General features: G+C 34.8%; 1 protein-coding gene across 29 annotated transcripts in view; it reads right to left on the bottom strand.

Annotated features, from left to right (window-relative positions):
* Window positions 1–27,308, bottom strand: part of RAP1GDS1 (Rap1 GTPase-GDP dissociation stimulator 1) — a 173,575-nt gene that overhangs the window by 92,665 nt on the left and 53,602 nt on the right. For 19 of the 29 annotated variants that reach the window (XM_065545254.2, XM_065545257.2, XM_005555491.5 and 16 more), the window contains 2 exons: window positions 9,153–9,275; window positions 1,507–1,632 (listed from right to left, as the gene is read on the bottom strand). In XM_065545254.2, coding sequence (XP_065401326.1) covers window positions 1,507–1,632; window positions 9,153–9,275 — 249 coding nt within the window. Of the gene's footprint in view, window positions 1–1,506; window positions 1,633–9,094; window positions 9,276–27,308 lie in introns of all 29 variants that reach the window. The other 10 variants (XM_074040181.1, XM_074040183.1, XM_074040191.1 and 7 more) reach the window with 1 other exon arrangement.

Genomic DNA, 27,308 nt, shown 5'->3' with positions numbered 1-27,308 from the left:
GTTCAAACAATGTATAATTCAAGAATAACTAAAATGAACAAGGTTTAAAGAATACTTTTGGTACCCTTAAATTCTAGTAACAAACACAGAAAAGTAACAATAAAAACAGTAATAATCAATACTCTCCAAGTACATGTAACTAACCTTTGACTACTACTCAGCTGAGGTCTAATATATACTGCTAACATTAATCATATAAATATATAATAAATGATTCAATCTTGAAAGTTGATATTATAAACTATGGTGCTTAATAAAAATCCTAAATAAGAAAACACAAAATTATAAACATAAAGCAATAGAATTTTGTAAATAAAGCTAATACCCTATGATAAAAAGAACTGGAATGAAGGAGCAGATAGGCAGATTTGCAGGCTATATTGGGGACTGAAAACTGAAGTTAAAATTCATATTAAGACATCTATGTCCTCAGATTAATTACTGATATTTCAATACTTATGGCTATTGTAACTCCTATTTCAGAAAACGTAAGAAAAGGAGAATAAATGAGGCTAGCTTTACCACTACTGCTATATATAAGTTATAACTGTAGTTTCAATCTTTTTCCCTACTTCTTTCTTATATCATAAATGAATATATTTATGTCCTTTCTTTCTGGCTCATATGCACAAATCACTTTTTGAAGGACTGCCTATTATAAAAGCGCCAAATCTTGTGTGTTTATAACAAAATAAAACTCATTTGAGTTAAACACTCAATGGGAAAATAAGCATTAAAAGTTATCCTTGTTATAGAAATAAAACTAAATTCCTAGGAGGCTTTACAGGTGAATGATAAAATATGTGTTTTGGCTCAGCAAATAGAACTCTAAGGAAAATCAGAATAAGCCTAGTTAAGCTAAATATACTTAAAATATTTTTCTGTATTTTGTTTACATGTAGAAAGGGGAAGTAGAAATTGTAACGCTGTTACAATATACCCATACCCCAGTTCTTGCTTTCTTTTTGCCTAGTAGAACAGTATATTATAGAAGGTGGTGAGGATGACAATGATATAATGACAAATAGGAATGGAGTCAATGCGAATGCAATGGGCCAATCTAGCTTTTGAGAAGAGAATGGTTTTTATGATTGGTTTTACTGAATTGCAAGTAATTAAAAATGTATTTGGACAGACGTAGAAACTTTAAAAAATTGTGTTCATAAGCATTCCCATTCAGAGATAATACTTCAATGAAACCTAATTGAGAAGATGCACATATGTATTTTGTCTAAACTTAAAGCCCCAATTTCTTAGAAACTGACTTAATTTCCTCTGAAAATATCATTTGTGATAATAGAGGAAAACATTTTATTTCCTGTGATTTCTTAGATAAGAATACAATGACCCGAATCTCCATAAATTCTGCTAAATAAGCAGTGCTAAATCACGCTGGCCCATGTTAGTGTTTTAGCCTAGAAAAGTCACTGCTAACACCAAAGTAGATTAGTCTGAATATCATAATTCTTAAAAATATATGTGTATTATTGAGATGTCAACACTTACGGCTATCGTAACATATGTTTCCTAGAGCCCTGCCTGTTTGAAGCAGCACTTCCTGGTCTTTGCTATTTAGCAGCTGCACCAGTGGTGAAATCAATCCAGCATCCACACATGGAATTCGCATAAACTCTGAAAATAAGAGACATATTAATTAAAAATCTAACAATTCACAATTTACATAAATCACCTCCCCTAATAAAATAAATACCTACTTTTAATATGTAGTATTTAAAAGTCACTTTGAAAAGGTGGCTGAATATTTGAAGAGTACATTTCTGTTCAAAAGTACCCTGTTATAGCCCTACTAAATGCTTCATAAAATACACAAAACTGACTGGGGTCATATTTTTGTTTGCTGACAGTCTCTGCCATAAACCAAAGGGATTTTTAATTAACTTATGTCATAGCTAATTTATCACTATCTTCTCGTAATAACTGGATGTGCTTTGGAAGCATTATGTGTGATGATGGAAACAATGGCAATGTATTTCTATGAGCCTGATAATTAAAGTACTAGAGTTATAAGCTAAGCCATCATAATGTCTAATTTTTCACTGTTTTCTAAAAAAGGCTATATATATATATATATAGGCTATATGCATATAAATATATATATGTTTATATATTTGTTTATATATGTAATATATGTTATTAAATACATATAAACATATATTTATATATATATAGCCTATATATATATATATATTAAAAAAGGTTTCAGTGAACCGTTAAAAAATAATATGTCCTTTTTGATTGGTAAGATATGGTGGAATCATCCTCTTCTTATCCTCACTCCCGTCCTTTATTAAAATCCATTTTATGGCTCATTCATATCTGCTGCTATACCCACACATTTACAGGTCTAAATAATCAAATGTTAAGATTTCTTAAATTTCAAATTCATTTTTTCCTTATCTTTATGGCATGCCATTCTCTTATGTATTAACTCCCCATGATACCACCACAGTCATGATTAGAAAAACTTTTTTTTTTTTTTTTTACAGTGTCTCACGATGGACTACTACAAAACATAAGGAAATATGTAACTGGTGAAATTTCTCCAATAACCAATAACTGAATTACCTTTTTGGACATCACAACTCACCATAAGGATGTTCTGGTTAATAAAGTTAGTTAACAAAGAACTAATTTATCCATCTATAGCTTGTCCTACTAGAAAAATCACTACCTTTTCCCTCTATCAAGGTGGTCTACCCCTTACTTTGTTCCACAGGTACCCTCATAAGCAATCCTCCCTCTCTTTCCCTTCATTTTCAAATTCTTAGAGCATACCATATAGGATATTCTGTCAGCTGTCACCTCTGAGACAACTTCTTTTCCGCCTAAAATAGCTGTAAATCACAGAGGTATTCCTCTCTCCCTAAATAAAGGATTTAATTCCTATCATCTCCTTCTTTCTTACTCTATCACTGAAAAATTCCCTGTCATGTAAACTTCTGATTGAGATTATTTCCTATCTCAACAACTAAGCTTTGAGTTTATCACTGATGTTATCAAACTCAATAGTATTAAGTATCCTACTACTCATGCTAAGAAAATGAATTATCCTATACATGTCCATGAATTCAATGACCATCTATAGGAGAGGACACACCAATCTTCTTATCGACCTCTTTAGTTAATTGCTACTTGACACCCTTCATAGATTTCAAATCTTTTTTTCCTTGAGACAAGGCCTTACCCTATCACTCAGGCTGGAATGCAATGGCATGATAATGGCTCACTGTAGCCTCGAACTCCTGAGCTTAAGGGATCCTCCCTGACCTCAGCCTCCTGAGTAGCTGGAACTACAGGCGTGTACCACCAGGCCTAGATAATTTTATTTATTTATTTATTTTTGAGACGGAGCTTTGCTCTGTCATCCAGGCTAGAGTACAATGGCGCAGTCTTGGCTCACTGCAACCTCTGTCTCCCGGTTCAAACGATTCTCCTGCCTCAGCCTCCCGAGTAGTTGGGACTACAGGCTAGTGTCACTACACCCAGCTAATTTTTGTATTTTTAGTAGAGATGGGGTTTCACCATGTTGGCCAGGCTGGTCTTGAACTCTTGACCTCGTGATCCACCTGCCTCAGTCTCCGAAAGTGTTGGGATTACAGGCATGAGCCACCATGTCCAGCCAATTTTTAATTTTTTTATAGACAGAGTTTCACTATGCTGCCCTGGCTGGTGTCGAACTTCTAGTCTCAAGTGATCCTTCCGTTGTGGCCTCCCAAAGTGCTAGGATTATAGGTGAGAACCACCAGGCCTGGTCTAGATTTCAAATCTTAAATTAACATGCTACTAACTCATATTAAAGACAGATGTTCATTATCCTTTTCACTGAAGTATGCCTGGTTCCCAACAGTAAGGTGATTTCATTGATTACTAAAACAAGAAATTTAGGAATGGTCTGATTTGCACTCATTCATAAATAAAACTTGTTTATCTTATTATTTTACTTGTTTTGTTACTGCTATTCTTCAGGCAATGGCAACATTGATGAATTGCTGTGTTTCTTTTATGTTTTGCCTATATGATACCAATCTTTCAAAATTTTGACTCTACAATCAATAGCTTCAAGTATTCTTGGAATAGTAGAGGGTAAATAATTACAGAAAAATTATGGAATCAAACTCTTTGGAACCATTTTTTACTCAAAAACATATAAAGATAAAACAAAGCTAATATATTCCTCAGCTTTTAGTCACTGTCAGTCTCTGGATAAAGTAAAAAAGAATTTCTTCTAAAAATCTTTTGCTTTTCAGCTAATTTACTTTTTTAACCAAAGAGTGGTAGCCCTCGCTTTCTAATTTTAAAGACATAAAATTATCATGCTTCAGGCAGATATATTAAAAAAAAAAATGCCAGGGATGTGTAAGAATATGTTTAAAATGTTATACATACTACATTAGAGAAGCTTCAGAATGGCTGACAGTCATCTTTCTTCAAAGGGGTTCCTACTACCTATACCTCTGCGTTTCACATCAGCTACCTTTCACAGCTGGCTGGATTCTGACTCAATAGCCTAAAAAATGGTCTACTTCGAAAGATTTCCTAAAGAACAATGGCAATGAACTTAAAAAGAAACAGGCAAAAAATCAGATTCTCTCTAGGTAATCTGAACTCAGAGAACTGAAAATTTTGGTTCGGGGAGGGGGCAGTACTGCAAGGGAAAGAGGCTGAAACCAAGATACATGCAGAATGACAGCGAATAGAAATCAAAGTTAGTGGATGCCATTATGCTGCAGAAAGCAGGAGCCATTAAGTATTTCTGCATATTTGTATTTGCCTACACAACACAGAATTCTTTTTTTTTTTCTTTGCAAAACATGTGTAGGTTAATGTAGAAATTCAATACAGAGGTTTTAAGGAAATAGGTACTGCTCTATTTCAATATCAATAAAAATAAAAAGTTGATTTCCACCTAAGACCAATGTTGTTCCCTTTGACTGTAGTAATATATTCATTAAATAATTGTTGATTATTTCTATTCTTTTCTAAATCTAGAGTGTTAAAGTTTTACTTTCTTGCTTTTACTTTCTCAAACCTACTTGAATTACACATTTATTCAGCAGCATCATAAAGTACAGGCTGTGATGAAAACCACAAAATAAAATTATCTTCTTTTATATACACTGAGATTTATATCCCCCTCACATCTCCTCAAATATTAAAAAACATAATGTCTACTTTCTCCACTTTCAGCTACCTGAAGAAACTATTTTATTAAAACTCTTTTAAACCAAAATTTTCAAGCCAAATAAAAACACTGAGTAGTAGAGTCCACCTCAGTGTTTATTAGACTAAATCATTATATTCACATTTGAATTTTCTCTAATAACCTCCCTGTGTTAACGCTTAGCTTTTTATATTTTTATTCTGAAAAACAAGGAAAACCATGAGGCATGAATACAAAGAATGAGTCACTTTTATATGTGGGTTGTCAAACTGACATTTATATTTTTCATTCACACTTTGTACTGCCCTTGTTTTTAAAGAAGTACTGGCCGGGCACAGTGGCTCATGCCTGTAATCCCAGCACTTCGGGAGGCTGAGGGGGGCAGATCACGAGGTCAGGAGTTCGAGACCAGCATGGTCAACATGGTGAAATCCCATCTCTACTAAAGATACAAAAAATTAGCTGGGCGTGGTGGCGGTCGCCTGTAATTCCACCTACTCGGGGGACTGAGGCAGGAGAATCACTTGAACCCAGGAGGCAGAGCTTGCAGTGAGCCGAGATCGCGCCATTGCACTCCAGCCTGGGCAACAGAGTGAGACTCTGTCTCAAAAAAAAAAAAAAGAAAAAGAAAAAGAAAAAAAACGTACTGATAATAATTCTTACAAAATGACGGAGGTTAAGCTTCTAACACTGAGGTCTGAAGGTATACTTTCAACTACTTGACAACACAGTGTATTCTTCTGGAGTCTCAACTTTATTCAATGATTTTTCTAGGGCACACATGCATTTCATACTAAAATAAACACGTACTTGTACCTGTTATGGAATAGAGGGCAAAATTAAAATCAATAAAATAGAACAGGAGACTTCTGTATTTCTGGTTAGTGCTCTTCCCAGGTCCTCTTGGGTGTAAACTTTCACTCTTTTGTTGTTAAGAGCACTCAGGTGGAAGTTTTGATAAACACTTTGCAATATGATAAAGTACACAGAAGAACAAAAAAGCGTAATGTTAATCGAAACTCCTGATTCTGTACTGCTTTAGACTGAAACTTGGTTCTCAAGCTTTATACTCATCAGTATCACCTAGAGGACTTGTTAAAACAGATGGTTGGGCCCACTCCTGAGTCCCTGATTCAGTAAGTCTGGGTGAATGGATCCAAGAATTTGCATGTAACAAGTCCCCGGATGAGTCTGTTGCTGCTACAGGTCAAAGGCAGGGAACTGCTATAGAAGAACAGACAAACAGCAGTTCAACTTTTGCTGGTTTTTACACATTTTCACATCAGTTACCAGCCCAGTCTTTCATGTTACATGCTGCTACCCCTGTACTCAGACCACCTCTACACATTCCACTGCCATCATAAAATCTCATTTACTGAAAAGAAATGAAAGGAGAGAAACAAACTAGTGAATAAAATCCAACTATTATCACTTAAGTGTGACGACAGTCAAGATATTTAGCCTCTGTTTTCTCATGTGTATAAAATAACCCTATCTCATAAGGGATTGAAATAATGTAGACAACACTTAAATTATGTGAGCACAAAATCATAGCTAGCATTAGGAAGTATTACTATTATTATTAAATACTTTTGAGAGTCCAATTCTGAAATATTCACAGATACGTCATATCTTGCTTATCTGTCCTTTGCCTCCTATCAGTCTTAAGTCTATTATATAAAGGAATAATACATTTAAAAGGTCTAAAAAATATTTTACTATAATTTATGGTCAAAGCTACCCTCCCACATTAAACTCGCCCATGGAACTTCTTACAAATCCTCTAAATTTTGAATGTCAGCATAAAGGTGTGTTAATTTTTAAAGATTCTTTTTCTATGTACAAAAACCTATTTGGGGTTTACGTGAATCGAAGAAGTGTATGCTAATATTTCTCCTCTGTGCACAGTAAAGATGAACTAATTACCTTCCAACCTCATATTCTCTGGTTCATACAATCTTTTTCATCGTCAATTTCTACCAAGAAATACATGCCCAATCAGTATACTATGTTGTGCCAGGTTGCACTTCTGAAGTTATGTATTTCTTTTGAAAAGAACACTCAATGGCCAGACTCAGTGGCTTATGCCCGTAATCCCAGCACTTTGTGAGGCCAAGGTGGGAGGATCCCTTGAATCTAGGAGTTCAAGACAAGCCTGGGCAACATAGGGAGACCCTGTTTTTACAAAAAATAATAATAATTTAAAAATTAGCCAGGCATGGTGGCACATGCCTATGGTCCAGCTGCTCAGGAGGCTGAGGTGGGAGGATTGCTTGACCCCGGGAGGTCAAGTCTGCAGTGAACCGTGATTCTGCCACTACACTTCAGCCTGGGTGACACAGTAAGACCCTGTCTCAAAAACAAACAAACAAACAAAAAACCACTCAACAAGATTCTGGTCCACTTTCTCAGCCAATCACTTAAAAAAGTAATTGGCTGTGGTCATGGAGTAATAAACATACCAATGTATCGTATTTATTTTAACCAGTGGAGGTTAGTGATATGCCCTTTATCAGCCTCTGATTAAAAGCATAAACATTAAAAATTCTATGATGTCTTTAGAACATAGCTATCATCTACTAGAGTATTACTACAAGAAACTCTTCAAAGCAGAGTTGTCATAAAATTGTGACAGAGCATTATGAAGAATTTTATTAAGTAAAACAATAGAGGAATGGCAATCCATTTCACAAAAATCTGTTATCCAAAATTTCTGATTTTACACTACAAGAATGCTTAAGAAAAAGGATTTTAAGATAAAAATTGTGGAGTCTCTACCTTGATTTCTGGAACTCTATACTGTGACTCTAACAAAGTTAAAAATAAAAGACTTGTTCTTAAAAACCAAGATGCTTGTATCTTAGAAAATTCAGATAAGGGTTGGTCCAGGTTAACAAGCAATGTCTGGAAAGAATTCATTTTCAAACTAGATCTGCTTCTTAGATGTGACATATAAGAGTGATAAGTGGCCAATTTTCTAACAACCACCAAAAAATGATATACCAATATGGAATCTAACTTGAAATGCATTTTCAGAACCTCTACACAAATGACAGTTTCATACAATTTTCTTTTTGGCAACACACCTAAAAATACATTGTTTAACCAGCCCAAACCAACATATACTGACTGATACTTTACAAAGTCACCTGCCATGATGAAGCCAGAATTTTTAAATTCCTTCCCTTTAAAGAATAATATATGAATCATATTACAATAAAAGGCTAAAAAATAATGTAAAACTGACAAATTGAGGCACACTAAAGGTATTATATATAGTATGGCCTTCTCTTATGCTTAAAAATTGTTTTAGGAATTCAGTGTTTTTCTTAAACTGACTGAACTAAAACCACTTGCAAATATTTATGCTATAATTCACCCAAAGAATCTCTCAGTGTATAAATAGTACACAATGGGATGGATTAAGTATTCTATAATCTAAACTTTGTTGTCATTATTGTTTTTCCAAAGTATTCTTACATGGAAACTTAAGAAATATATGTTTTCCACAAAGGTAAGTGTAGAAAATAGAACATATATTCCAACTATACTGTTGAAGTGCCAATGTCGGAACAATAGGCAAAACTAAAAAAGAACAGTGAGTTTATGTGGGTATAACACAAACAAACATAAATATTTAAAAATATATTATCTCTTATGCCAATAAAGATGAATGACTCGGTGGCAAGTTCAAGAATCTTATACCAAAAGTAATAAGTAACACAGGTACAGCTGACGGCAGCAGAGCTTTCCCATAATTCTACTGAGAAGGAATGGGTTATCAAATGAGACATGTATGAATGACTGTAACTATAGCCATTTAAAACAATTACATGAAGAGTCAAACAAAAGATAGAAATAAAAAACATCTAATCTACAAAATTAAAACATAAATTAATAAAGCATACTGACAAGTAAGATGTAAAACTGAAGATGTTCCCAGCAGAAAAGTTCTTGAGGTAAACCTCACCATTTTTGGCTACTTCTGCTATGATGTTAGCTACTTTGGCTTTGCAGGAAGACTGTGGAGTCAACAGACTTGCAAACAGCTGAAGTATTCCACTTGCCTGGATTTTTTCACTTGTTTCCGTATCTAAAAGAGATACACACAAAGAGCTTCAATGAAAATCTTTAATGGTAAGACTGACAACCGTTATCTACAATAAATTATTCAAGAATTTTTCCCACCCATAATATAAATTAGTTTCAGTATACATTCAAATATATGTGTTTATATAAAATTACCTTCTGCTCCACAAGCTGCTTTCACCTTGAGTTTTAATCTGCACAAAACACCTGATAATATATTTTGCTTATTTACAGCCAGACTATAAAGTTCTCTCTGAATATATCATTTGTGTACCAAACTTCCTCTCAGTGTTAGTTCTAACCCTGTCTATTCAGAATATAAATGCTTTTTTTCTATATCTCTTCTGAATTCTAAGAGCTATCACTTTATATAAACTCTATGGTTCTCTACAATGCCATAGGCAACTTTTAAAAATGGCAATTATATAGGCAACAAAACTCACCTCCTATCATTTTATATGGAATGAAAAGTGATAGTCAAGGGATTACACGGTTCCTATGACTACTATGTTTTTCATACAACTCATTCACATCACCATTAATGAAGAAGGGAAATAGCACATTGCAACAACCCATAGTATTCTGAATTCTATTTGGTGACACAGAAATTCAAAAGGCCCTACTTCTTTCCTTTCCTTCTTTTTAAAATACAAATAACGGGCCTAAAAACAAGCTACTTAATGTATGTTAAAAAGAATGACCTATTAAAATATAAGATAAAAATAAAGAAAAGCTCAAAGAAATAAAATGATTACTTGTGAACAATGAAGAGAAATGGCATGTGTTTAAAGCTAGAGGGTTATAAGACTCATTAAAACATTCAATTGAAATTTGTTTCTATATGTAGCTCCTCTATGTCCTTTAGGTCCTTGGATATACATACAAGTAATAGAGAACCCTAAAAATTTCTTGTTAACTAAATGGTAGCTGATGTGATCAGTAAAGAGTAGGAAAATCATTTTTTATAATTTGAGAAAGTCCACAAAAAAGTAAGTAGCATATTTCTTTATAATAAGTGCTGATTGTTTAATACAGTTTTTCAAACTGTGGGTCCCAATCCATTAGTGAGCACTAAAATCTACTTGGGGAATGAAGACTAGAAACTGGTTAAAAAGAGAGAAAGAATTAACAACATCTACAACAACAAAAAAGAGAAAAAAAATTGCACATGGTAAGGTCAAACACTACTACTGAAATTTTGGTATGAATTATGTATATGCATATGCATATGCATATGTAACTGTACGTATATACGTACTGTATGTAAAATGTATTTCTAATTATGGGTTTGAGGAAAGCGAAAAACCATTGCTCCATGTACCCCTTGACTACCAGGATTTGGAGTTAAGGAATGATAACACTCCAGTTTATGCTTTTATTTTATTGGACTAAAAAATACGTTTTTATGGTACCACTTGAAAATGTGACACCTATTTTTTTTTTTAAAGCAAAAAGCCATAAAGAGCTAAACTTAATTTGCCATGTTACAATCTTTTCTTTTCTGACCATTGCTACCAGAAGATATATAACCTTAGAACATTGGGTCATACTGCCCCAGGGGTCTAGCCCCACCATCTGCTGGTACTGGGATGACAGCAAGTGTCTGGCATAAGGCATGAATCATGATTAGATATGAAGCCGAGGCATTTGTTGTGTGTGGAGGCGAGCAGTTAACTGCAAATCACCCATGCATGTCTCATTTAACTATAACTAAAAGAGTGGCTTAATATCAGAGTAGAATGTCAGGGGCAAGGGGAAAACCAAACAAAACAATGCTAACTCTTGCACTCCAATGACACTTTCCACAGATTAAATCCAGGGAGCTGGGAGAATAGCTGTACTAAACAGGAATCCAGAATTTGAAAATAGTATTTTCACTGCTATTACCAAAGAAATAAAAGGGAAAAATATAACCTGTTTTTTCATATAAATCTGATTTACAATTTAGAAAAATCTAACAGGGATTATTTTTACCTGCTAGCATATAGATTTCTATATAGGTTTAGAATGTAAATGTCTGGGAACTACCATTTTTCTTTGACATAAAAAAGTAAAGAACAAATTTGTACTTTATCACAAAAACACCACTGTCCAATAATTAATTACAAAGTGTATTCTATTTTTTAAGCTTTTATTTTAGGTTTAGGGTACATGGGTAGGTTTGTTACATGAGTAAATTGCATGTCATGGGGGTTTGGTGTAAAGATTATTTAGTCACTCAGGTAATAAGCATAGTACCCGACAGGAAGTTTTTCAATACTCATCTTCTACCCTCCCTCCTCAAGTAGGTCCCAATGTCTGCTGTTCCCTTCATTGTGTCCATATATCCTCAATGTTTAGTTCCCACTTCATATATATATACACACACATATATATGTGTATATATATATTTTTTTCTTTGATGAGACAGAGTCTTGCTCTTTCAACTAGCCTAGAGTGAAGTGGTGTAATCTCAGCTCACCGCAACCTCTGCCTCTCGGGTTCAAGTGATTCTCATGCCTCAGGCTCCCAAGCAGCTGAGATTACAGGTGTGCACTCCAACACCCAGCTAATTTTTGTATTTTTTAGTAGAGATGGGGTTTTGCTATGTTGGCCAGGCTGGTCTTGAACTCCCAGCCTCAAGTGATCTACCTTAAGTGGTTCCCCAAGTGCTAGGATTACAGGCGTGAGCCACCATGCCTGACAGCTCCCACTTAAACGAGAATGTGTGGTCTTTGGTTTTTTGTTCCTGCATTAGTTTGCCTAGGATAATGACCTACAGCTCCATCCATGTTGCTGCAAAGGACATAATCTCATTCATTTTTATGACTGTGTAGTATTCCATGGTGTATATGTACCACATTTTCTTTATCCAGTATATCGTTGATGGGTATTTAAGTTGATTCAATGTCTTTGTTAATGTGAATAGTACTGTGATGTGTGTGTCTTTATGGTAGAATGATTTCTATTCCTTTGGGTACATGCCCAATAATATAACTGCTGGGTAGAATGGTAGTTCTGTTTTAAGTTCTTTGTAAAATTGCCAAACTAATTTCCACAATGGTTGAACTATTTACCTTCCCACCAGCTGTGTAAAAGCATTCCCTTTTCTCTGCAACCTCACCACCCGTTATTTTTTGACTTTTTAATAGCTGTTCCAACTTGCATAAACTACAAAGTTTTAACTTCATTTCATATATACTTTTTGCACTGGCATTACACTGTATTTCAAAATGTACACTGACCTGTGAACTGAGGATGTTCTCAGGTTATCTGTGAAAACCCTTGAAACAATTTTAAAATGGCACTAAGGAGTAGTCAGAGGTTGATGTTTACATGTCCAAATGAATGCCTACTTGTTAAAACAAAACAAAACAAAACAAGCAAACAAAAAAACAAGATAAAAAACCATGCACTGTGATCAGGACTCTTCACTATCTGTAGCCAGACTACTATTGACATTTTAACCACATTCCTTTTTAATGTTTGCAGGAATCAATTCAACATCTTTCTCCTCCTTCGCATCTAGGTGCAGTCATAAAAACGTTTGAGAATGCCTACAAATTCTAGGCAGCTGGCAGTTTTTGAATTTTGAAGGACCCATATATGACAGGCAATTGCTACTTTAAAATAGTATCTGTGGGAGCTGGGGCAGGAGTCATATCCATCACAATAGCCCTTGAAGTTCTTCTAGCACTCATTCTGTCCCTGAAGCCCTATGTCCTCACTCCATCTGACCTCCTGGTGGCAAGGAGGCAGCTTAGTTATGACACTGCCAGATATCGGAAAGAAAAGGAAAATTGGGCGATCAGGCCAGAGAAACTTGAAAGAAGAGTAAATCAAGAAGCCAGGCTATAATGTCATATGAGCAGAGGCTAAAGCACAACTCACGCAACTCCTCAAGGCCAATACAAAGTATTACAAAGGAGGGAGTACGGAGAATGGGAGGGAGCTCATAATTTAAGGTTATAGCTTGAGAAAGGCTCAAGTTCCAAACACAACTGCCAAGTAAATATATTAAAATAATTGGCTTTACAGTTAAATACCAAGAGGGAATTTCCAGGTATGCTACTACAATAAACTGAATTTATGATGTTATATTAGCATACAGGTTTCATGAGGATAAACTAATGAAAAGCAAGTGATAATCAATTTATAGTAAACCCCAAGTTAGAAAAATAAAAATAATGACTGCTATTACTAAGACTATTAGGTTAAAAGTGTATTTGGATTAGATTGGTAATATAGCTTTAGAGCAATAAAAAACATTTTAAGTTTTACTTAGAGTTGGAAGAACAATAAAGAATGGTAAAATAGTGGCCTAGGGATCCTTATGGCAGATTGTGAGAAGACAGGTTTTCACTGAAGGCTCAGACTTGGGATTAACGACAAGGACCAGAAATATGAATCAAAGCGGGGCCATGGGTATCAAGATTTCTGGGGAACTGTATATCTCTCAAGGGGTAGATTTTAAAAATAGGGTGTAACAAAGAGAGCCCTATGCTGCTTTGGGTGATCTGATCTAAACCCAAGGCTTCATTTACCAAAGAGACAGGTCCCCAATCCTCTCTCCTTTTATGCAACAGTAAACAAAACATTTGCACTTGGGTATACGCTAAATACCTCAAATTTAACAAAATCAAAATCAAATGTACCCTCTTTCCTTTAAATTCATTTTGGTCTCTATCTCAGTGAATGGTAGGAAACCCATTTAAGCCAGGAGCCCTAGAATAATTATAAAATTTTCTCTTTTAGTGAATAACTTCCTGCCACCTACTTTAAATCAGAACATAGGTCCCACAGATTCCATTTCACTATTGTTTTTTGCATCTATCTTCTCCCTTTCTACATTCATACTACTTCAAGCTCTCAGTTCAGACCTTTGTTAAATGCAACAGCCTCCTCAAGTCTCCCTAACTCCAGTTTGCCTCCCCCACCCCATTCGCCATCTTTCATCTACAATAGTACAAGAATTAACTTCTGGACATGTAAAGTTTATATCATTCTTTTAAATTTTTAAGCAATCCCTCCATATCTTTTCATTAAACATTCAAGCATATCCGTATTTCCTAATCCTTTCTCCTGATACTCCTCCATGGACATCCTACACTCTAGCCACACTAAATTACTTATAGTAATCTATATTAATCATCTTATTTCATAACTCCTTTCTGCATATAATGTTCCCTCTCTGAAATGCCACCCCCCTCACCCTACCATTTTAGCTAATTCCTACTCATTAGATTCACATTGTCCTCATTAAAAGGTACCTGATTGAAAGCTATTCAATCTTTTTAATGTTATCTACTTCCATAAACACTGTGTCTTCATTTTTTTAAGAGCATTTGTAAAAATTTCAAAGCATTTTCAAACACATTAATCTCTTCATTTTAGAAGTCATCTGAGATAGGGATGATAGGTCATGTTCTTCATATTACAAATAAGACCATATAAAAAGATTATATTGGAAAAGGAATAGGAAACCAGCTTTTGTGATTTCTTCTCCAAAGCTCTTCCCCTACAACCGTCATTCAGAAGTTACATGTTGCTGACTATACTGTGACCTGATTTGCCAAACTATTTTGTGAAAAATATTGTTATTTAACACATTTTACAAGAGTAAGAACTAAGGTAAGACAACTGAGTGAGAAAGAGATGTATAGTTTTTGGGATAGCTAAACTGAGGCAGTGATTAAATGAGAGACAGGCAACTGCGTATACAAAGAATGAAGCAGGCTGAAACAGACTGAAGAATCTGTGCAGTGGCTCACACCTGTAATCCCAGCACTTTGGGAGGCCGAGGTGGGTGGATCACTTGAGGTCAGGAGTTCGAGACAAGCCTGGCCAACATGGTGAAACCCCATCTCTACTAAAAATACAAAAATTAACTGGGCATAGTGGTGGATGCCTGTAATCCCAGCTCCTCGGGAGGCTGAGGCATAAGATCACCTGAACCCGGGAGGTGAGTTTGCAGTGAGCTGAGATCGTGCCACTGCACTGCAGCCTGGGCAACAAAGCGAGACTCTGCCTCTAGAAAAACAAAAACAAAAACAAAAAACAGAATGAAAACACAGAAGAGAAATATGCTGAGTGTAAGTAGCTTAAAGTATGGGCCAGACAAATGAGAAATTAGAAATATGCTGAGTATAAGTAGCTTAAAGTATGGGCCAGACAAATGAGAAATTAATGTTTCTAAAAGAAAATGAAAGTGTTTGAAGTGTGGGTGGCAGAGATGGAAATTTTAAAAAATGGCAATTCTTTCAATGATGACAACTTTTCCTCCAGTGAAGAAAATTGTTTGAGGATCTTAAATAAACAAAAGGAACATGAAATGCAAGAGTTTAAAAAAAGGATATATGCAGTCATGAAAAGAAAGAGAGCAGAACAAAAACCCATTTATACCATGATTCACCATCAGAAATAGATTCACTAAAAAACTAAGTTTTATAAAATTACAGTAAACGATTTTGATAGTCTTGTACTCATCTCAATTCAAGGGATAATGTAGGATGTGGGAGTGGGAGAAGTTATGTGTGTGGAAATCATCACTAGAATAAGCAGGGAGATCTGCTAGTTTGACTATTTTCTTTAAAATTACCACTAAGTAGGTAATAAAGCAGTTGCTAAAAAATTTAGGAGTTACATGGTTAAAAAATAAGATATATTTATTGAGAATGTAAACACCATGAGGAAACGTGTTAATGATTGTGGTATAAGCAGAGTATATAACTAGATGGTTCACCAAGAAGTTGAATTACTGAAGATATGAATATTTACCTATAAGAAATATGGATTTCTTACTGCAGACTAAGAGAATGAGGATACAGTAAAACATAATGAAAAACTATTTTCAGCAAAAGATCTATCTCCATTTTATTGTCAAATACTCTGGGGGAAAATATGAAGTAAATAAAGATAAACAGATTTGGCATCTGCAAGATTCTTTGAAGTCCTCGATTTGCTAATGTTTACTGTGAGCCAATGTGATTACACACTGTTTATCAAGTAAGTCACTTCTTAATAGGGCATCTAAGAAAATGAGTAACCCAAGAAATCTATTTAAGGAAATACTACTTTATACAAGTGTGATATAAAATTTACTCCACTTTTCCAGGAAAACAAGACAACAGAAAAGTTAAAAAAAAAAAAAAAAGGTAAGAAGTCACTTAAAATCAACATTAATCTTGGCCAAAGGAAAAAGTCAAGTGGCTCACAGTATCATCTTAAAAGATAACTATCACTATGGTCTAGCAATCTAAAACAACATTACATAATCATTAAGATATCATTTTAAAATAATATTTAATATGATAAATGCTCAGATAAGTTTTTTTTTAAAAGAAGCTACATTTATGTGAAATAATTCAAATTTGTAAAATAAAACAAAAAACTTTTTCATATTTTCCAAATTCTATACAATTTGAAAGTTATCCAAATCAAACTGGAGTCACCTGTGTTTAAAAAGAAACAACCCTAATAGAGCCAGAAAAGGTCATGAAGAGGGTGTTCTCATGCATAAATCCCTGATAACAAAAACTATCACAGAAGACTGCAAAAACCACAAAGACCATCACAAACTTGCAACCTCAGTGAGGACATCTGCCCAGCATCTCCATGACCAGCCTCAGACTGGCACCACTCTTATTATTGCTCCTTGTAGCCTAATGGACACAGAATGATTAATTAAAAGCCAGTAGGGCAGTCACCAGCACCTAAAACAACAGTCCTGACACTCCCTGACAGAATTTATGGGATTTTCCTTACTTTTGAGAGATTAATAAGAAAAGGAACGGAATTCTCAAACATTAAGGCATGTCAGGTTCTAGGGGACTTCAGCGGGCTACATCTTATGGCCTATTCTCATTCTTTAACTGATGGCCCAAGTATATCCAGGAAAATCTAGAGCTCAAATGGTCATTATTCAAACTCTCCTCTCAAAAAAACAAAAAACCTGCAAATATTAAGCTGACATGTAAAGGCTTCTACCTTCTTTATCTATCTCTCTCTCTCTTTTTTTGTCTACTTTGATTCTGTTGATTTTCCTACTGGCGTTGATACAAAAAAACTCACTGCTTGTGGAATTTCAGCCAAGATTAAAAAATAAATAAATAAATGTCTTAAACGACTTTCAAATTAATAGCTTTACAAAGTATAACAGCTCGATGACAACTAACGACTCAGGTATCTTTTGGAAATGTAAATTTAGGTTTGCTTGACTAACAACTGTTTAGGGTAAAGAAACAGTTAACTGAAGGATTCATAGTCTAAAAGAAAAAGAACTACATAGTGTTCACAAAAGTTAGGATCTCAGATCAAACACTTGAAAGTCTTGAGCTCAAAGAAATAATATAAAGTATCTCTGTCCAGCATAAAAATTGCTTTTTCTGTCATGTGGGGGCGAAAAACAAAAAACCAAAAACCCACTAAACAATTTCCCTGCTACACTGACTAGTCAAGCAAATCAGACTGGCAAACAAAAGACAGACTTGTTACCGAAAATTCAATGCCACTTAGAAATTTTGTTTTTCTTATACAATTCGGCCATCCCTAGCTAAAAATGGAAACATTGAAAATTTAACCCTAAACTCATGTGGAACTGAGTCAAAGGTCAGGGGAGAGTAAAATAGTTTTTTCTTTTTTTTAAGCTGCTACAGAAACTGTTTTACCCCTAAATTTTGTGTGTGTATGTATATATGCTTATGTGTTTTATGCATATGCATATATATTATGTTGTACGTTATGTCTACATAGTAAAATCTGATGTACTTGGCCAGAAATCCCTTAAGGAATTCTATTCAGATCGGATTAAACAAATAAGCGGTTATATGAAATACACAGTAATTAAGCCAAATGTCTTTTAGTTCACATGACTTAAAAAAAACTTTGATAAATAAGCTGGTTTTAAAACTTAATTAAAAATGTATTCAAAATTATCAGCATACATTTTTGCCTGAGTGTACTGGTCAGACAGGATTATATTTGTCTCTGCTAGATGTTTTAAGGCCATAAAACTATAAACCCAACCTAAAACAGAATAATCTTTGTTGGTAAAATTCTTTGGTAAGACTAACGCAACACTAGTTTAATAAAAACAGCTGAGTGTTCTGAGTTATTGGCAAAATACCAATACATTTAAGTTTCTTACTTAGGTGAATGCCTGATATTCAGTCTAAATAAACGGTTAAAAGAAAAATAACTTGAAATGATGACTAGTTTTACCCAGTATCTCAACTTTCATAAGTAATCTAGGTATAACTGCTAAAGATAAGCCAGGTAAATGTAGACATGATAAATGTTTACCCTTGAACTTTTCAGGCAATCTAAATTCCCAATGTTATGTTAAATTAAGTAATAGATATTCATTAAATGTCTGGGTCTTTCCAAGTAAGATTTTTAAAAAACATTAAAACATAAATTGCTGAACATAATTGTAAATTTGCTCTTAGCTTCTTAAATTTTATAAAAAGACTAAATACATTTGGGTCTACTTATAACATAAAAATTATGGGGAAACATTTTCTGAAATTACAAAATGATTCTCATCTATAAAAATACTGATATGCGATGAACAGTTCAAAATATCTTGCTTCCTATGTTTCACTAAAAATTAATGTTACTAAGAATTAAAATTCTAATATATATAATTTTGTAAACAAAGTACACAAAAATGTGTTTTCAATAATAATGAAAGTATAAAAATGTATTCTCTATTGAGACAATAATTTTGTCTAATTCAGAGGTTAAAGGTTGTTTCAAAATATGATTTAAGAAGGAAATAAGACAGAAAAGGAACCAATAAGTACAGTAAGTAGGAAAGAGAGCTATGAAAAAAATTACAGGTATGAAGTTATATTTTTGGTAAGAAAGGTTAACAAGAAAAAGAGAATAATTTTGTATGAGAAAAAATCTTGTAAATTTTTGCCCTAAAGATGGTGTATTATTTAAGAAAGAGGAAGTATAGGACAAAACAAGAAGTCTAACCATGTGGTCAAAGGTTTATGCAGCTCATGAAAGGTTTGAGAAAGATGAATTTAGGAAAGAAATGGTGTGTGATCAAGTTGGTTATAATTAGAAGGGAATTATTTCCAAGTCTTTGTAAAGATTGAGCTTTGATACTAAAAATACAGATACAAAACCAAAAATTTTGTCCCCTATGTTAGAACAAGGTTTTCTTGAAGTACTGAGATTTTGATTTTTACTTCTAAAATTTTCTAACAGATTCCATCTAATTTCCCTAGTTTCAAGTTGGAAATGCCATATTTTTCATTTAGAATGGTAATTTCATTTCTTGAGGTAGAGTTTTCCTCTTAAAGCTTCTCATATTCAAGCTCAGAAGTTTAAATTCTGCTGTATCTCACTGCACATGATTTGCAGGTCATGCATCATTGCCTTCTGCTCTCCTCCTTTCTCCTCTTGAAAAATACATCTTTTTGTTTAGCTGGAACAATAACTGGGACTCTCTCTCTTTCTAATTTTTTCATCAGCTCCTTTTTTCTCGAGTTCCAACACTGCTTTTGTGACCTGAAACTGAAATGTTCTTTCTTGAAGGTCTAGAAAAGCAATGCTTCCTAGTAAAACCTGATTCTGCACTCTTGTCTTTTCTTGATGTATCTGAATTATTCCATGTAAACAGGAAATTTCTCATGCTGCTGCTAAGATCCATGTATTCTCCTGCTCAAGGTACTAATTTTATTGTTTACATTCCTCTATAATATAGTATAGAGTCATAACCTTAGATACACTTCTCCTTTGTCTGATTAACCTGAAGTACCTTTTTAATCAGCTTCAACTTCCAGGCTATCTAAATGGGTTTACCATAAGGAGAAGCAATTATACTGCAGAAAAATTCTCTTTATCTTTTTGGTAACTGGCCAAAGAAACAAACACTTTGCATTTTATCAAGATAACTTCATGTGGTCTTTAATAGATTTTTGATTGGTTGGGGAAACTGATCTTTGTAAGGGTTAAGATTTTAAAAATCCACGTAACTTCCTGTATTGCTTTTGAAGTCTTTTATTACTCTGGTTAAAATAAAATAATAATAATAATAAACAAGATTGATTTCACAGTGACCTGTGCTACTGTTTTGTTCAAGTGTTTTGAACCTTTTGACATCTTTGGCAGGCTTTCCCAAGCTCAAAATTCTAAATTAAGATTTTTTGACCAAGAGTTAACTTTGGGATTTTCCTATTGCGCTCCTAGAGAGCATCAACGAATGTCTCTCTCATCTTGTAGAGATATTAAGCGATTAGGGTTACTGGATAAATTGAATAAGAAACATTGTCAAATGGTACGTGATACTAGATCTTTCAGTTACATGAACGTATATGTTATTGATAATGAATGTTCCAAAACGATATAAAATGCAGAAATCTAATGTAATCAGTCAGAATTCTAGATAATATGTCATATGCCACAAATATAACTAAATTTTCTTGTCTGTTAATTATAATAAACTTCCACTGGATTTTTAACCATAGCCACTCTAAGTCTCTGACATTCAGAGTTAATTGTTTTGAATTTTTCTCTAAAAGTATTTACAATCAGATTAACAGAAAAGACCCTAATGGGCACTTTTAGTTTTTGAGATGGAGTCTCACACTGTCGCCTGGGTTGGAATGCAATGGCATGATCTCGGCTCGCTGCAGCCTCTGCCTCCTGGGTTCAAGTGATTCTCCTACCTCTGCCTCCCGAGTAGCTGGGATTACAGGCACCTGCCACCATGCCCAGCTAATTTTCTGTATTTTCAGTAGAGATGAGGTTTCACTATGTTGGTGAGCTGGTCTCGGACTTCTGACTTCGTGATCCGCCCACCTCAGCCTCCCAAAGTGTTGGGATTACAGGCATGAGCTACTGCACCTGGCCCTAATGGGTCCTTTAAATGCAGGTTTCTAATAACTTTAAGATTAATGGACTAAATCTTTTTTTTAATAAACTGATAGGTTCAAAAGACTGCTAAGATGAAGCAAAAATAAAAACACATGAGATTAAATAAAAGATAAAGATAATGTTTCCATGACTTCTATTTGAAACACTGTTAGTTCTTTACTTAAATGTTTTGTTTTCCAGATTTAAGGAAACTTTTAGGCAATTTAATAAAGTACACTTTTATGAACAAAGGTAGAAACAGTTGCATTTTCTCTTTATTTGACTGCCCCTACCATTCAAAAATTATTTGTGAGTATTCTTATGGCAATATGGTTAACTGAAAGGTTCAATAAAAAAATCTATTATCTTTCTATCTAGATACAATAAAATACACTGATTGTGTTACCAAGGCTTTGACTGCAATATCATATTTGAGAATGTATATACAATGCTTGGTTTCAAGGGTTCCCAGTCTCATAGTGATAAAATCTAAAGTCTGCCTTGGTTTAGTTTTGTAGCTTAAGAGTTTTTAAATCTGAGAACATCATGTAATCAAATCACTTCTTACAGGCAATTTTTGATAAAACTAAACTTATTTTACAAACAAGTTTGTCTTACTCTGATTATCTTTGATAAAAATCAGTATGACTTACAGAATCACTTGAACCCAGGAGGTGGAGGTTGCAGTGAGCTGAGATTGCACCACTGCACTCCAGCCTGGGCAACAGAGACTCTGTCTCAAAAAAAATAAATCAATCAATCAGGATGACTATACAGAGAAAGTTATGTTTATTAAAAAAAACTATAAAACACATGTTTGTTATTAGATTGTAGCTCTGTGCATTGTCTTAAAATAGTTCTTATCTACCTGTAGACTAGAATGAATCCTAAATTTTCCTAAAGCTTTATAAACTGAAACTAGATGGATCTGAAGGAACAAGTTCTGGGCCTGATGTACAAGTCACATGGGAAGTTCACCAAACCACCTGATGCCCTAACTAGAGACATTCAAACTACAAACCAAGATAAGAAGTTGACATTTTTACATGGTAGACAGCTTTTCCCAAGGTGCTGGAACAAGACTTTAATAATAAGACTCTTATCCATCTCAATGCTACTTTTTTCACTTGATAGGAGAATGCCATAACTGAAACTTCACAATCAGTGGCTTCTGCTGGTAGTTTGAAAGAATGCAACCTAAGAGATCTTTTTGTATTAACTGGTTAAATAAGAAAATGCCTGTGCTATTGCTAATACTACATGCTGTAACTGGATAAATTCCTATGGGAAAGCTGAGACCCCATATACGTAAAATAAGAAAACAGGCCACATGGTTACAATAGGTCTCACTGAATTCTCTATGGCCATTGGAATAATTTAATTAGTTGTCTTTACGTTAGGTTTCATGGCTCAAAACCATTATGCAAACTGGGATTGCCATATTATTATGAATTTTACTTTGTATTTTCCTTTCTTAAATTTTGTATCTGTTACTTGTTAAATTTTTGCAGAAGTATAACTCCTAACAAAATAATACTAGTTCAGCACTTTGAGATGACAGCAAACACCTACAAAACAGACAAAATTAAACTTAATGATGGTCTCCAGATACGCTTAGACCAAGAGCCACTCACCTTTAACGTCCCTTGTTGCTCAAATGTGGCTATAAGAATTTTAACACTGATTCCTAGTCACCAATCACCCTCTCCAATGTGGGACCAAACCAGTCCATCTCAGCACCAAGGGACAATCAAAACCTAATTACAGGAAGACTGATCATCAATGCTTTCAGAGAAAGATCTTGATCAAAAGGGAGAAAATGAAAGCTGTTGGAATCAAGAGTCACTTGTGTTAAAAACAAAACCAAAAAAACCCTAACAAACAGAGTCAGGAAAGACCATGAAAATAGGGTTCTCATGCATAAATGCCTGACAAAAACTGTCACAAAACATTCTTCAAAAACTATAACCTTACACAAAGGCCGTCACAACCTTACACAAAAAATACTTCTGGAAAGACATCTGCCCAGCAACTGCCTGTCCAACCTCAGACCAGTGTGATCCTTGTTACTGATCCTTGTAGCCAAGACAATTATGTAATCCTCCTCATTTTTTTCTATTAAAAACCTTTGCTTTCCTTTATTTCCTTGAAACACACAGAGTTTATCATGGCACATGTATTCCCATGGCAATGCCCTATTCCTAAATATCATTTCCGTTAAGAGAGCCTCTCTCTGTTATTTAGGCTCACCAACAAGATGCTCACTGTACTTTAGATTTTTAAAAAAAGTTACAATTTGTATATACCAGTTAGGATATACTGGAAGTAACAGAAACTACTGTACTGTGCTGCAGTAGAAGAATTTATTAACTCAGAGATCACATCATTGTAAAGTCTAGAAGTAGAAGGAGCTTCGTAAACAGGTTAATCAAGGCTCCTGCTTCATTTCTCTGAGATCTTCTCAACTTTCTCCTCGTCTGTGTGTGGCACTGTCATCAGACTAGCTTATACCACAGTAGAAAAACGACTATACTAATTCGAGCTCTTACAGACACACAACACACAATTCAGAGCAACACAAAAGTCTTTTCTTCCACCTACCCTCCAAAAAAGAAGAGACCAAAACCACCATAGCTCACATGACTAAACTAATCTGTATAATTAGTATGGCTCCTGTAACCTAGTGAGTGGAGCTGAGGGTCATCTCACTCTAATCTTATAACCTCCCCAAAGGAGAAGGGTTGTAAGCAAGAAAAGGAAGGGAAACGGGTGCCGGAGCTGAGGAGGGAAAGAATTTAAGTATTAATAAAGAAAAAATAAATAAATGTAGAAACACAGGGCATAAAAAACAGAAGTGATTAAGATCTGTAGTGAAAAAGAAAGCAAATCCAAATAGAATCATGTTGGTTTAAGTAAAGCTGAAAAGTTTTTAAAGTTTAATGGGAATAAATCACAATTTCCTTTCAAGTATAATCCTAGAAAGAAATTCAACAGTTACCAAATGAGGTTCAAGAAAGGGGTTGGGAATGGGGAAGAAAAAAAGGAGATATTACTGATCAAGTAGAAATTTGATATTAATTACCCAAAGGTTAAAAGATGGCCTAATGCTGAAATGACAATGAATGTAACTTTTGGTAGACGTTTTTGATTTATTGGGGAGGATGGCTAAGATACTGGCTGTGCTAACTATTAAGTATTTTGAGGAAGTTCAGTGTTTAAAAAGTGTATGTTTGGAAGAGGGAAGAGTTAAGTTCTATTCTAAGAAATGAATGAAAGAAATATCAAACCAAAGCACTTAAAAGAAAAAGTAATACACAAGACCGTCAGAGAAAACTGTGATTGTTACTGAACAGATGAGAGACTTTGAGAAAAGATAAACAATTATTCATTTTTGTTTAAGACATGACGAATACTAATAAAGAACCAACCGGTAAACTGCTGACAATTCCATATAATATATCTAGCACTACAACCGCACTGAATCATTCTGAAAAGAAAAAGAGAATCATGTAAACATTTTCAAACAGCTCTTCGCAAGATACTCTGGCTACAAAAAACACAAAACCCATCAACACTAATCTAAAAAGAGAAACATACTTTAGGCCACCAAGTCAACCAATAAAAACAAGTAAGTATATATGTTGGATTTAATTATTGCTGATAAAATAGTAAATAAATTAAATACAGTTGGCCCTTAAACAATACAAGAGTTCCCCTCCTGTAAGTCAAAAACCTGCATGTATCTTTTGACTCCCCCAAAACTTAACTAATAGCCTACTATTGACCAGAAGCCTTACCCATAACAATTAACACATATTTTGTATATGTATTACATACCATATTCTTGCAGTAAAGTAACCTAGAGAAAAACAAATGTTATTAAGAAAATTATACAGAAGACAAAATATTTTACTATTCATTAAGTGGAAGTGGATCATCATAAAGGTCTTCATCCTCACGGTCTTCACACCATGAGGAGGAAGATGAAGAGGAGGGCTTGGTCTTGCAGGCTCAGAGGTAGCAGGGACAGAAGAGGTGGAGAAGATGGAAGGAGAGGCAGGCACACTTGGTGCAACTTTTATTGAAAAGAATCTGCTTATAAGTGGACCTGTGTAGTTCAAACCCCAATTTTTCTTTTTCTTTTTTTTTTTTGGAGACAGTCTCACTCTGTTGCCCAGGCTGGAGTACAGTGGCATGATCTTGGTTCACTGAAACCTTCACCTACCGAGTTCAAGTGATTCTTGTGCCTCAACCTCCTGAGTAGGTGGGATTACAGGCATGCACCACAATGTCAGGCTGATTTTTGTACTTTTAGTAGAGACAGGATTTCACCACATTGGCCAGGCTGGTCTTGAACTCCTGACCTCAAGTGATCTGCCCACCTCAGCCTCCCAAAGTGCTGGGATTACAGACGTGAGCCATCATGCCCAGCCACAAAACCCAATTTTCCAACAGTCGACTATAATGGCTTTTAAAATACACATGAGACTGAAAAACTATCAGTAAACTAATACATCATAAAAAGTATGAGGAAACCTATACCGTATTTCTTGAGAAAATTTCTTGCTTTTTCAAAGAAATACATGCTAATGAGGGAATATGATATATTACCACTACACATACATTTCAATTACATTATTAATTTTGAGAGGTTAGCCACTCAAAAGAAAGTTACTAGATTCATGCAATGACTCATCATTAAATACTTAGTTAAGTGCCTAGCATATGCTAAGCAAATGGCTAACAAGATACAGACTCTGCTCTGAGAGAGTTTATAGTTTAGTAAGGGAGACAGATATGTATAGAAGCAGTTTTAATATTTTGACAAAAATTCCACAACATACTTAATGTACAGAGGCACCTAATCTGTTCTAGGTTTCTATCAGCCTAACCTGCATGATGATCAGCCATGGTTCCAGAACCTCATTTTCCCCAGAGAACTACAGTAGTTGCCCCTTATCTGCAGTTTTACTTTCCATAATTTCATTTTCATGGTTTTGGAAATTTTCACAGTCAACTGTGGTCTGAGAATATTAAATGGAAAGTTCTGGAAATAAACAATTCATAAGTTTTAAATTGCATGCTGTTCTGAGTAGCATAATGAAATCTTACACTTTCACCTGATTCAGAACGTGACTCATCCCTTTGTCCTTTATCCATGCTGTAAATGCTACCTGTCCATTAGTCGTTGACATAGATATCAACATTATCTGCTCCTGAAATCCAACCATCAACATCACCATGGCTCAACAGTCTCAGATCACCTGAAGCAAGTGACCTTCATTCTGACATATCCCCAGAAGGTCACCAGCAGCCTAATGCTACATCACGATGCCTACATTATTCATCTCACTTCATCTCATCAAGAAGGTATTTTATCATCTCACATCACAAGAAGGTTAAGTACAGTGCAATAAGGTATTTTTGAGATGGGGGAAGAGAGGGAGTAACATTCATGTAACTTTTATTACAGTATATTGTTATAATAATTATATTTTATCATTAGTTATTGTTGTTACTCTTTTAACTGTGCCTAATAATTAAACTTTATCACAAGTATGTATGTACAGGAAAAAACATTGTATATAGAGGGTTCAGAACCACCCACACAGTCTCAGGCATCCACTGTGGGTCTAGGAATGCATCCCCTGAGGATCTCTGTACTCTTTCCTTTTGTAGGTCCCATGCTAAAATGAAAGGTATTAGAGACTAAGCTAGACTAAGCAAGGTATTTATCCAGAGTGGCTACATTCAGCGTTCAAGAACATAGCCAGATATCGCTGGGTATGGTGGCTCACACCTGTAATCCCAGCACTTTAGGAGGTCAAGACCGGCAAGTCACTTGGGGTCAGGAGTTCGAGATCAGCCTGACCAACATGGTGAAACTCCATCTCTACTACAAATAAGAAAAAGCGGGCGTGGTGGTATGCGCTTGTAATTCCAGCTACTCGGGAAGCTGAGGCACGAGAATCGGTTGAACCCATGAGGCAGAGGTTGCAGTGAGCCAAGACTGCACCACTGCACTCCAGCCTGGGCGACAGAGTAAGATTCTGTCCCAAAAAAAAAAAAAAAAAAAAAGAACATAGTCAAATATTAGGGCTGAGGTAACAGCACAGAGCATCACATCTGTTAAAACCACTAGGATGCTCACCAAAAAACTATCTCCCTCTCCACACCCCACACTAAGGCA

Source organism: Macaca fascicularis, chromosome 5, assembly GCF_037993035.2.
Source record: "Macaca fascicularis isolate 582-1 chromosome 5, T2T-MFA8v1.1".
Lineage (NCBI taxonomy): Eukaryota > Metazoa > Chordata > Mammalia > Primates > Cercopithecidae > Macaca > Macaca fascicularis.
This window is presented reverse-complemented; position numbering and strand designations above follow the sequence as displayed.